Raw genomic sequence first — 11,073 nt, forward strand, 5'->3', positions numbered from 1 at the left:
TTTTGACGTTTGGCTCAAGGATCATGATTTAATTAGGGTGATTGCTGGAATCCTGACACACTGAAGACAGGTAGTATCAGAGCAGATAGGAGACCAAGCAGTTAAAGGCAGAATGTGTTTTTTCCCCTAATCTCCGTGTAAAAGGAACATCTAAGGAGCGTGTGAGCCACAGTCTCCACCTCTCCTGAGCCGCAGGAGCAGAGTCCTTCCATCAATGGTATCCTTTTATACTTGCCGTACTGGGCGGCCGATGGAAGCGCATGGCACTGTGTGAGTGAAAATGCTTTCTGGTGGTTTGTGGACTTCAACCGACTAAGATAGCTGGCAGGAGCAACGACACATCTCATGGCATCTGAGGCCAGAAACAGCAGAGCTTTTCCTGAGCCCGCTAAGAGCGGGTCAAAATCCTGACCTGTAGCCCAGTTATTATTATTTTTCCTGCTCAAAACTATACAGTACCCACTTTCCTGCTCTTTCCCATCACTTTCTTCTCTGCCAAGCTGTTTGCAGGAAATGGTTTTAGTTCCTTTTTCAAAAACCGAGACACGTCAGAAAATCCACGTTTCCAAAAGACCCCTTTCCCTGCCTCTTTAAGGTTTTGATTTTACCCGTTTTAGTTACCCTGTTATTAATTTGTCGGAAGAGGGACGCAATTTAAAAAAACCATGCTTCAACCGCTTAGAGCCTGCGGCTTGTTCTATTGTACGGGACTTTGGTTGCAAACCTTGCCTCTAGAAGGTGGAATATAAAGTAAAAGAACAGTATCTTACCTTTGGCTGCCCTTAGTAAAGACTGCCGTCCCACTCCTAGTAAAGTTTGCACTCCAAGTACACTTTGTGGGATCTCCTTATCTAACAGAGGTCCAATTCGCTCACAGATTTTAAGGAGGTAATCCGGGGGGATATGGACATTGGCTGCTACCTGAATATTTTTAAAAATAAAAATAATAATAATAATAATATATGAGCAGGCTTTCTTTTACATCCAACCTTAATTTGAGAGAGGTCAAGAGAAGTCAAGGTAGAAAGCATTTACAGGAAGTCCTCGACTTGCTAAGCAAGGCAGTTAAGAGAGAAATGTCTGATTCTACGAACTTTGGGGGCAACTTTTAGGTTGTTAAGCAGATCATCGCAGTGAAGTGAACCATATAATTGTTAAAACAATTAGGTTCCCCCCCCCACTGACTTTATGTGATGCGAAGCTCCCCAGGGCAGGTTATAAGTGTTGATCACGTGATCCCCAGGACATGGCAACACGTTGCAATTACATGCCAGTTGCCAGGTACATGAATTTTGATCACATGACTGCAGGGGGGATGCTGAAGTGGTTGTAAGTGCGAGGAGCAGTCGTAAGTCACTTTTCCCACTGCCGCTGTAACTCCAAATGGTTGCTAAATCAATGATTGTAAGGCAAGAACTGCCTGTACTTATACTTTTCTTAATATTTGTGAGTAACCCACCAACTCCTTCCTCTTTCACCGGCTCAGTTGTATACCCTAATCGGAGTAAACAAAGCAGAAAGGAACATATGTATATTAAGCTAGTAGCTTTGGTGCGAAACTATGTGATTGGGCTTAGTTTTTTGGGGAGGAAAATAAGGGGAAAAATTCTGCCTCTGTCTACCAGCATCCATTGGTATTCATCTGGCTAGTGTCCTGTCAGTGTGTGATAGAGGGCTGTTTGGAAACTGAATCAGTATTTGCTGTGTGAGCAAGAAGGAGACAGCAAGGATCCTGGGCGTGAAACTGAAACCGAAACTCCTCTCCTCTGCTTGTGTTTTGCATTTGGAACAGATTTCTTTTCAGGTGGGGAGGGGGAGTAGAACTCCTTAGCATCAGAGCATGTTAATAATAATATATGAAATACTAATGGTTCTGGAGATTTTGTGATGATGCGTGAGTGGTATTCTGCGTGTGTGTGTGTGTGTATTTCTTCCCTCTTGTGTAAATACCAGCAGTCCTTGGCTTACAACAGTTAATTTAGTGACCATTCAGAGTTACGACAACACTGAAAAAAAAGTGACTTACGACCATTTTTCACAGTTACGAACTTTGTAGAGTCCCCACGGCCACATGATCAAAATTCAGATGCTGGGCTACTGGCTCATACTTATGACCATTGCCGTGTCCCAAAGTCATGGGACTGACAAGCCAAGTCCATTGAGAAGCCAGAACTTCACTTAACAACTTGGGTGACTAATCAATTGCAGTGATTCTCTTAACAACTGTGGCAAGGAAGGTGGTAAAATGAGACAAACCTCACTTAACAAATGTCCCGCTCTTAACAACAGAAAACTTGGCCTCAATTGTTGTCGTAAGTTGAAAACTACCTATATTGCAAATCTATTGAATCGTGAATTGCACAAAGGGAGGCTCAGCCAATCTCATTGTACACATGTTGTACTCTGACAATAAAGGTAATAACAATAATAACAATAATAATAATGATAATAATAATAACAACAATAAAGATGAAAAAGAAATCTTGTGTTATCCCAATTGTAATTGGAGCCCTTGGAGCAATACCTAAAGGGCTGCCTCGCTATTTGGAAATTTTGAATTTATCAGACTTGAATACCACAATTCTACAAAAAACCTACTTGGAACAGCTTATATCCTCCAACTCTACCTGAACAGTTCCTAGGTCCTTGGTTAGGACTTGAGCTGTCGAGCTATCAACCAGCCCCAAAGGCTGTGAATCTCACTAAATATTAACCAATAAAGATGAAACAGTGACAGTTTAATCAGTAGGTGCAGCAAAATTTCACAAACTGACTACCTAGAACGCCATAACCGAGTTGCTAAAATTATTCACTGGAAACTGTGCCAAAAGTTTGGATTTGAGTATAGTAACAACTACTGGGAACATCAGGTTGGAAAGGTTCTGGAGAATGAAAAAGTCAAGATCTTGTGGGACTTCAGAATTCAGACGGACAGGGATTTGGCCCCACAACACGCCTGACATAACCATAGTTGAAAAGAAAAAGATTTGGTTCATTGACATTGCAAGTATCGGGACTTAAAAATTGAAGTTGAGCGACTTTGGAAAAAGAAATTGTGTGTTATCCCAATTGTGATTGGAGCCCTTGGAACAATACCTAAAGGGCTATCTCACTATTTGGAAATTCTGAATTCATCAGACTTGAATATTCTGATTCTACAAAAAACCACCCTACTTGGAACAGTTTATATCCTCCCATGCTACCTGAACAGTTCCTAGATCCTTGGTTAGGACTCGAGCTGTTGAGCTACCAACCAGCCCCAAAGGCTGTGAATCTCACTAAAGATCTAATAGTAATAATAATAACAACAACAATAAAGAATCCATAGATTCGTCCTTCAGAATAAGTAACATGTATTCCAAACACGGAGCCTTGTGCATACAAGCAATGAATCCTCTCATTCATTTCTATGAATCCTCTCTCATTCTATTCTTCACTCTTGAATAAAAGTCATCCATACAATTTCTCATTACTTACTTCCTACTTTAATGGTTTGATACATTTTCATTTTAAAAATGTATTTCATTTTAAATACAGCAAATGATAAAAAAGGCCTGTGGGTTCCCCCCACTCCAGAAAGACAACAGTCTTCTCAAACACTTCTGACTGCGGCTCAGTGAGGAAATCACAGCAAACCATGATTTGTCTTCTGAAAAACAGGTGCAAAATGCAACACTACTGATGACGATGGTTGGAGTTGAACAGCAGAATCTCTAGAAAGCAATAGATGTAAGATAAATCTATAAAGGTGGTCCTGGACTTACAACAGTTCCTTTTAGTGACCATTCAAAGTTACAATAGCCCTGGAAATAGTGACTTGTGACTGTTTTTCACACTTATGATCACTGCAGCATTCCCGTGGTCATGTGATCAAAATTCAGCCACTTAGCAACAGGCAAGAGAGATTGTAAAATAGTGCAAAATTCACTTAATAAATGTTTCGCTTAGCAACAGAAATGTTGGGCTTGGTTGTGGTCACATGTTGAAGACTATTTGCATAACACTCTTGGCTAGTCAACACTATGCCCAGTTTGTTGCGCAAATCTGGGAAAGTCACTCAATTTGGCATGGATGGGCTGTGCAGGACCAAACACACCATTTGTTCTAAATGTAGAATTGAGAAGGAAGGAAGGAAGGAAGGAAGGAAGGAAGGAAGGAAGGAAGGAAGGAAAGATAGATAGAAAGAAGAAAGAAAGAAGGAAGGAGGGAGGAAAGAAAGAAGGAAAGAAAAAGAAAGAAAGAAAGAAAGAAAGAAAGAAAGAAAGAAAGAAAGAAAGAAAGAAAGAAGGAAGGAAGGAAGGAAGGAAGTGGGGGAGGGAGGGAGGGAGGAAAGAAAGAAAAAAAGGAAGGAAGGAAGGAAAGAAAGGAAGGAAGGAAGGAAGGAAGGAAGGAAGGAAGGAAGGAAGGAAGGAAGGAAGGAAGGAAGGAAGGACAGACCACACTTTCACATATTTCATGAATGGTGCAAGACCTGGACCAGGACTGAGGGACACTGCGCAAATGGGCCTTCAGTCATTAGGCAGGCTTCAGCCGGTCCCTTTCTCTCAACCGGACCTTTCCCAGAAGGTGGTTCTTCTGGAAAATTATAGGAGGGGGTGCTAGGGACACCACCACGGGAAAAGGCAGATATAAATAAAAGGAAAGAAACTGCTTCACCAGTTAAATAGTGTAAAGCGTGGGTGTCAGACCCCTGGCATCACGTTGCCGTCACGTGACATATTGCAACTTTTTTCCTTCGCGGAGCTGGGGTGGGCATGCCCTGCGCATGTAAATGCTTCCCTATCCAGCTGAGCTTGTTTCTAGGCCCATGATGGTGAACCTATGGCACGCGTGGCGGAAGTGGCATGCAGAGCTATTTCTGCCGGCAAGTGAACTGTCGCCTGGAACAGATCCACTGCGCATGCCTGAGCACCTCCCACCAGCCAGCCGATTGTCAGGTATCTGCCACGCATGCGTGGAGGGTGGGGCGCGGTCGTGTATGCATGTGCAGGGGCAGGGTGTGTGGGGGTGACACGCACATGCACATGGGTCACATGTGCATGCACAGAGGCACGTGGCGCAGGGGGGTCGCACACAGTGGGTGTCACATGTGTATTGCATTATGCGCGCGCACACACACACACTCTTGTTCGGCACGCGACAACAAAATGTTTAGCCATCACTGCTCTAGGGGGTTGTGCTCATTTCTGTTTCTTGGCCAAAGGAGCCAGTATGGTCTAAAGACCCTTCTGTGGTCATGTGGCCAGCATGATTATATGCCGAAAGCACATGGAACCTTCTCACCGGAGTGGTACCTATTTATCTACTTGCATTTGCATGCTTTTGAACTGCTAGGTGGGCAGGAGCTGGGGCAAGGAATGGGAGCTCACCCCGTTGCGGGGTGCTTGGGTCTTGAGCCCAGGCTGTGAGCTTTCCAGCTGACAAACTCAGCATCTTTAATCACTACACACTCGATAAATTAAGAAAATCCTATCAGAAAGACTGGAGATCCAAATGCCTCGAGTAATTCTTACCAAGAAGTCCAGTTTCCCACAATAGGCAAATGCATCTCTCCGCAAAAACCATTAGCAAGCATGAAAAGCTTAAATCTAAAACCTGAGGAGCAGAGTCATGCCAGTTTACCTCTGACAACACATTTAACTATTATTTAATTACAGATTAGAGAATAAATTTCCAACTGGTTTATACAACATGCTACTTTATAAAGCATAGTTTATACAATTCCTTAGCTGTTTCCCACACTGCATTTAGCCAAAATCAAAAACATCCCATTAAGGCTTATCAAAATCTATGAACTCAGATGCTGAAGTTTGTTTTAGCTAGGAAAGCTAAGAAACTTTAAGTTTTCTATGTCTGCTTCACAGTAATTTCACCTAGGGATTATTGCTGTATTTTGGGAAAAAGAATATCATTTGTAATTCAATTTATACAACTATAAATATTAATAAAATACTTGTTTTTAATTAAGCTATCAGAGAAGACTGCCTTAGAGGGCAGAAATAAGTACAATTAAACCAATGTCGGAACTAGTACCAGTCGCTCAGTGTAATGGATGTAACATTGGGATACCTAATGAGCTGTATACCATAAAAACTATCACTTTTCACCCTTAGTTTATACAGAATAAATGTCTAAAAACTCAATGTCGAAGCTTTCCCTGCATTTGGGAAAAATGGATTCAGATTTGACCAGCCCTGAGCGATTTGGACAACAATGAACCAAATTCGCGCTGGTCATGTTAGATGCTCAGATGCCCTCTATAAAATACCATTACCAAATTGTGATTGTGGGATTGAAAAAGAAACTATTTAACACATAGTGACAGAGTGTCCAAACAGAGCCTATAATGGAGATTTCCCTGATTTCCTGGTTTTGACAAATGAATTAAAAACATATATTTGCAACTTAGATCTACATTTGCAATCTTCCTGTTAATGAGTTCAGATTTTACATTCTATGAGCTCCTAAAAGACTAGGACAGCCACATGTTATAGATGCAATTCATTTGTAAATTAAGAACTACTTGATACTGGCAGACCTGTCTTAATGGGAGGGGATATGAAGAGAGTTGGAGAGCTGGAGGGTGGCAAAGTATCTTGGCTAGAGGCAGTTAACAAAATAATAAAGCCCCTTTGTGTTGTAAAAACAGCTGCAACCACAAAGAATGGGTGGGGCATTTTCACACCTTTTAAGAACAGTATCCATTATTATTCAGCTGGTGACCAGTGTGTAGCACAGTGCCTTTTCAGGCCATTTACATTTTCGTAAGCAATGCCCCATCATTGCTTTATGGCAGTTTTATTCCCAATTTAACTGAGCTGGGAAGCAGCAAAGCATGTACAGCAAATTGGATTTGCTCTCATCTTGTTCAGGCTCAAAAGTTATGCTATGCTGTTGGTCGAGTTGTTTTAGATTATAAAAATGGAAGTGTGGATGGAATTGGAGGTGACGTTTTAACTCTCATTTGTAACAGCTAACCATGGCAGTGATGTGGTCTTTGGGAATGTTAATACAAACCAGGAAAAGAAATACACTCAAAGGAATCATTAGAAGTCACACTGAAGAATAACATTAAGTACTTTTACAAGTAAGTTTCTTGCGGTTAATGGGGCTCCCTCATAGCTACATGTATCAAGGGGTAGTGTTTTAAAAGCTATAATTCATCTAAGATGTATTCAAAATCATTTCAGTCTTGGCTGATTAAAACAAGAAGAGGATAAGCAGTTCTTAGTATGAGAGGGAAAAACCTGCAATTTCAAAACTCTTCCCTTTATCTTCGAACTGTGTTGGCTTATTTCAATTGTTTAATACTGGTATGAAATATTAAAACAGACAGGCTAATATATTAAAAGGGTAAAGAGGAAAGGAGTGCCCATTACAATTAAGCAAATCAAGTTTTAAATAAGATTTCATCTTCCTATTCACACATATTATTTCTTAGGAACCGTATCCATTATTATCCCAACTTTTTCCCTATTTAAACAGCAGTAATGTCAGAAGAAAACTGCCATAAACATGCTGGAAACTTCCAAAACTCAGGAAAAAAGATATGCAAACTGAGATTGGCTTTCTAAGAAATTATCAGTTTCAGAATAATCCCAGTTTTATCTTGCATGACTAAGTTTCACTCTGCTCTCCACTGTATTTACACTTTGAGATAAAGGAAATTACTTCATAGACAAGCATGTCTTCTGGCCTATGCCAATAAAACTGAAAGTTAAAGAGTACAAATGTAAATATTTTTCTAAGGAAGATCAACACTGAAAATTGCAAAACCCCTAATCCAGCTCACAAATATTCCTCAGGAGAAGTGTTCAGTATGTTAGTTTACCATTGATCTGACCAGATAAATGCCTGCACACAAAATACAAAAATTCTGGGTTTTGAACTATTTCCTTACAAATGTTCTAAACAAACCAAGCCTATGGAATCAACCTAGATAGACAATGAGCCAAGAGTATCTAGAAAAGTTTGTTATTACTTTTTCCTGCTCTCATGTGTTCCTGGTTTATATAAAAGCACCTGATATACTGATACAACCATTCATGCTCCCAAAAGAAAAAGTGTTTAAGGTGTCAGGCTGGTTCTAGTCTCACTTTCAGCACAAAGCTAGCTAGATGACCTTGGGCCGGTCCCCCTCTTTCACATTTGGGAAGAGGGCAATGGCAAACCACTTTTTTGTCTAGGAAATTTCTAAGTATCAACATTCACTTGAAGGCACACACATACACATACACACTGCAAAAAAGCTACAGTAGAATGTGTATTCCAACTGAAGTAACCATAAAATGCAAGCATAAACAATTGCGCTATATGTTGTATAAAAAATGTAGCATTCGCCTACTGTGTATCTGATTTTCAAATCAGAACTGAAAAGGTCATCCCACATACTTTGCATCTAGCAAAATTAATCTGCACCAGTGTATTAGAGCTCTGTGTTCAGGGAATAGCTGCCTTTGAACCCCATTTCTGCATTATTCTTTTACCAGAATAAAGAGCTATAATGAACAAATTCCCATCCAAACTTTCTATTCAAGACATTTGTGTGAGTGGTTGTTGTTTTGCTGTTACTGTTTTGTATAAATTGGGGTAACAACTCTTTTATTTCACAAAGAAACAGGAATTTTCTTCATTTAAAATTATATACATGTCCTCACCTCTGCAAGCAAAATGTAATTGTTATGTTTAAAAATGCATTTACATTTTGTCATCAGGGCCCTAAACAGACTTAGAATGCTAAATATCACTGTCCCTCAATAGGTTTTCTCTCTTAACCACGGAGAAAAGGGATTATATATTTTTTTTCTTACTAATATAGAAAGATGAGAAGAAAAAAACCACCTCCTTTTCTTGGTTCCTGCATTACACACAGGATACAACCAATCAGCTGGCACTTCTCATCCCGCACAAGGAAATCCTATCTGATAGACGCAGCACTATTGGTCTGGGCTGAAACTTCTTGTACATGCCCTCAAATAACCCTCCCTGCTTTCTTGACGGTGTATTTTGTTAGGAGGGGGAGAAAGAAAGAAAAACACAGAGAAAATTCCACAAACCAGCCAACAACTGAGTCTCCTAATAATCCACACTTTTCCCCTTTCCAGATTTTCTATTGCAGCTGTGAAAACCAACCAACCAACCAACCCCCTTCTCCCTACCCCAAGCCAGCCCCCACCACTAAAAGAAACGCTGAAATTTAAATGCCAAGATTCAACTCACCAGATCCTCAAAACTTCTTCGGTGTTCTTTTCCCTGCCAATCCAAGCGCCTCGGGATCAGCTAGCAAAGAGGACGGGAAAACAGTTGGCTCACACGTGAAACAAGGTGAGAAGTGGACTCTCTTCTCTCCTCCCCTACCACCAATTAAGGTTTTTGCTAATCCAGGATATGCACAGAGGTTGCATTTCCACATTTGGGTGCAGTTGCCTAGTTTCTTAAACTATGGTTTTAATCCCATCAGCTGCCACATACCAAGCTAGGAACTGCAGCTCACAAAGGAAGGGTCTTCCTAGGAACTCTTCGGTCAAAACCAAGCCACATCTTGGCTTACTTCACAAATGGGAATGTCTTCCCCAGGGCCACCTGCGCCTGACTTTTGAATGGGGTACTCCCCATCCAAAGCAGACATCTAGGAGCCATTTCTGGTCCCAAAGGCTGAATATGCACTTGATTGTGCCATACGGGTTTCCTATTCATACGGAGCTAGTCCCTTGTCAAAAGGCTTTGCCCTGTGAGAACCAACACAACGGCTGTCCCGCCAACCAAACCTGGTTAAAAGCGGGGAGAAAAACTTTATCCCATTGCTGCCTGCCTTCCTCCAGCTCAAGCAATCCCATAGCTGAATTGAGCAGGGTCTCGGTCCAGGAAATCTAGAAAAATTCCAGAATGTCCAATTGCTTTGGATTAAGCCCAACAGACCACCCCGCGTTCTTCCTGGTATAAGTGCTTCTCTCATCCCCGTGTGCGTGTTCCCATGCACGCATCTTGTGTGGAGGGAGAGAACAAGGAGATGCGGGGAAGATGCATAAACATTTTATAAAGGGAGAAAGTGGGAAGGGAGGGGGAGAGAAAGGAGGCCCTTTCGTGGATGGGGACCCTCCCCATTAGGAATAAAACCTGAGTTCAGGGGTCCCGCATCAGGGTGACTCCCAAGGGGATGACCTCCCATTAGCTTGCCAGGGGTCCCATATCGGGACGACCCCTCCCCAGTCCTCCTTCCTTTAAAAGGAGGCGGGGGGGGGGGCTCCTTGGGGGGGAGGCAGGGGGGCTCCTTGGGGGGGAGGCAGGGGGGCTCCTTGGGGGGGAGCTCCCCATTTTTTTAAGGGTCCCTTACCTGGTGCTCCTCCAGCTCGGCCACCAGCACCTGCGGGAGAGGAAAGAGACAAAGGGGTGAGGAGGAGGGGGCACCCGCGACCCCAGCCCCAGCTGGCACCCCATTCTCTCCACCCACCCACCCCCCCATCCCACCCCGGACCCTTCACCTGGGCCGATTTCTTGCAGGGTCCGGACTGGAGGAAGCGGGCGATCAGGTAGTAGAGCTCTGCGGGCGAAGCAGGGCGAGAGGCGGTCAGAGCAGGCCGGCCAAGACCCCAAGAGACCCCCCAACTACCCCCCCACACACACACCGGCCAGCCAGCCAGCCTCTTCCTTTCCTCCCTAGCTCACCGGCTTCCAGCTGGGTCGGAGCCCCCGCCATCCTCCGTCCGCCCGGAGCCGCAGGCCCGTCAGTTGGGGCGGCGGCGGGTCCGAAGCGAGCGGCGCTTCTCTGCCTTCTCTCTCTCTCTGTGTGTGTCTCGCTCTCGCTCTCGCTCTCTCTGTCTCTCTCTCGCTCGCTCGCGCTCTCTTTCACGGCCGCCGCCGGCGAGGGGGCCGAGGAGTCTGGGCGGCCGCCTTCGCCCTCCGCCGCCGCCGCGCCGCCGGCCCCATGGAGCTGCGCCGGCCGCGGGACGGGCCGCCCGGCGACGCGCTCCCACCGGCTGCGGGAGAAAGAAGCGGCGGCGGCGGCGGCGTCGTAGTCGTCGGCGTCGTGAGGGAGAGAGCCCGGCGAGGGGAGCCGGCGGGGCTCGGGCGGAG

The 11,073-nt window shown here is 43.8% G+C and overlaps 1 protein-coding gene across 2 annotated transcripts in view; it reads right to left on the reverse strand.

Annotated features, from left to right (window-relative positions):
• Positions 1-11,023, reverse strand: part of BRWD3 (bromodomain and WD repeat domain containing 3) — a 63,188-nt gene extending 52,165 nt beyond the window's left edge. For both annotated transcript variants that reach the window (XM_087940961.1, XM_026703031.2), the window contains exons 1-5: positions 10,666-11,023; positions 10,482-10,540; positions 10,334-10,363; positions 9,220-9,279; positions 771-921 (exon numbers count right to left, since the gene is read on the reverse strand). In XM_087940961.1, coding sequence (XP_087797087.1) covers positions 771-921; positions 9,220-9,279; positions 10,334-10,363; positions 10,482-10,540; positions 10,666-10,696 — 331 coding nt within the window. In that variant the 5' untranslated portion in view covers positions 10,697-11,023. The remainder of the gene's footprint in view (positions 1-770; positions 922-9,219; positions 9,280-10,333; positions 10,364-10,481; positions 10,541-10,665) is intronic.
• Positions 11,024-11,073: the final 50 nt, after the last annotated feature.

This window comes from Pseudonaja textilis, chromosome 12 (genome assembly GCF_049901715.1).
Source record: "Pseudonaja textilis isolate UNSWEBS1 chromosome 12, rPseTex1.2, whole genome shotgun sequence".
Taxonomy (NCBI): Eukaryota; Metazoa; Chordata; class Lepidosauria; order Squamata; family Elapidae; genus Pseudonaja; species Pseudonaja textilis.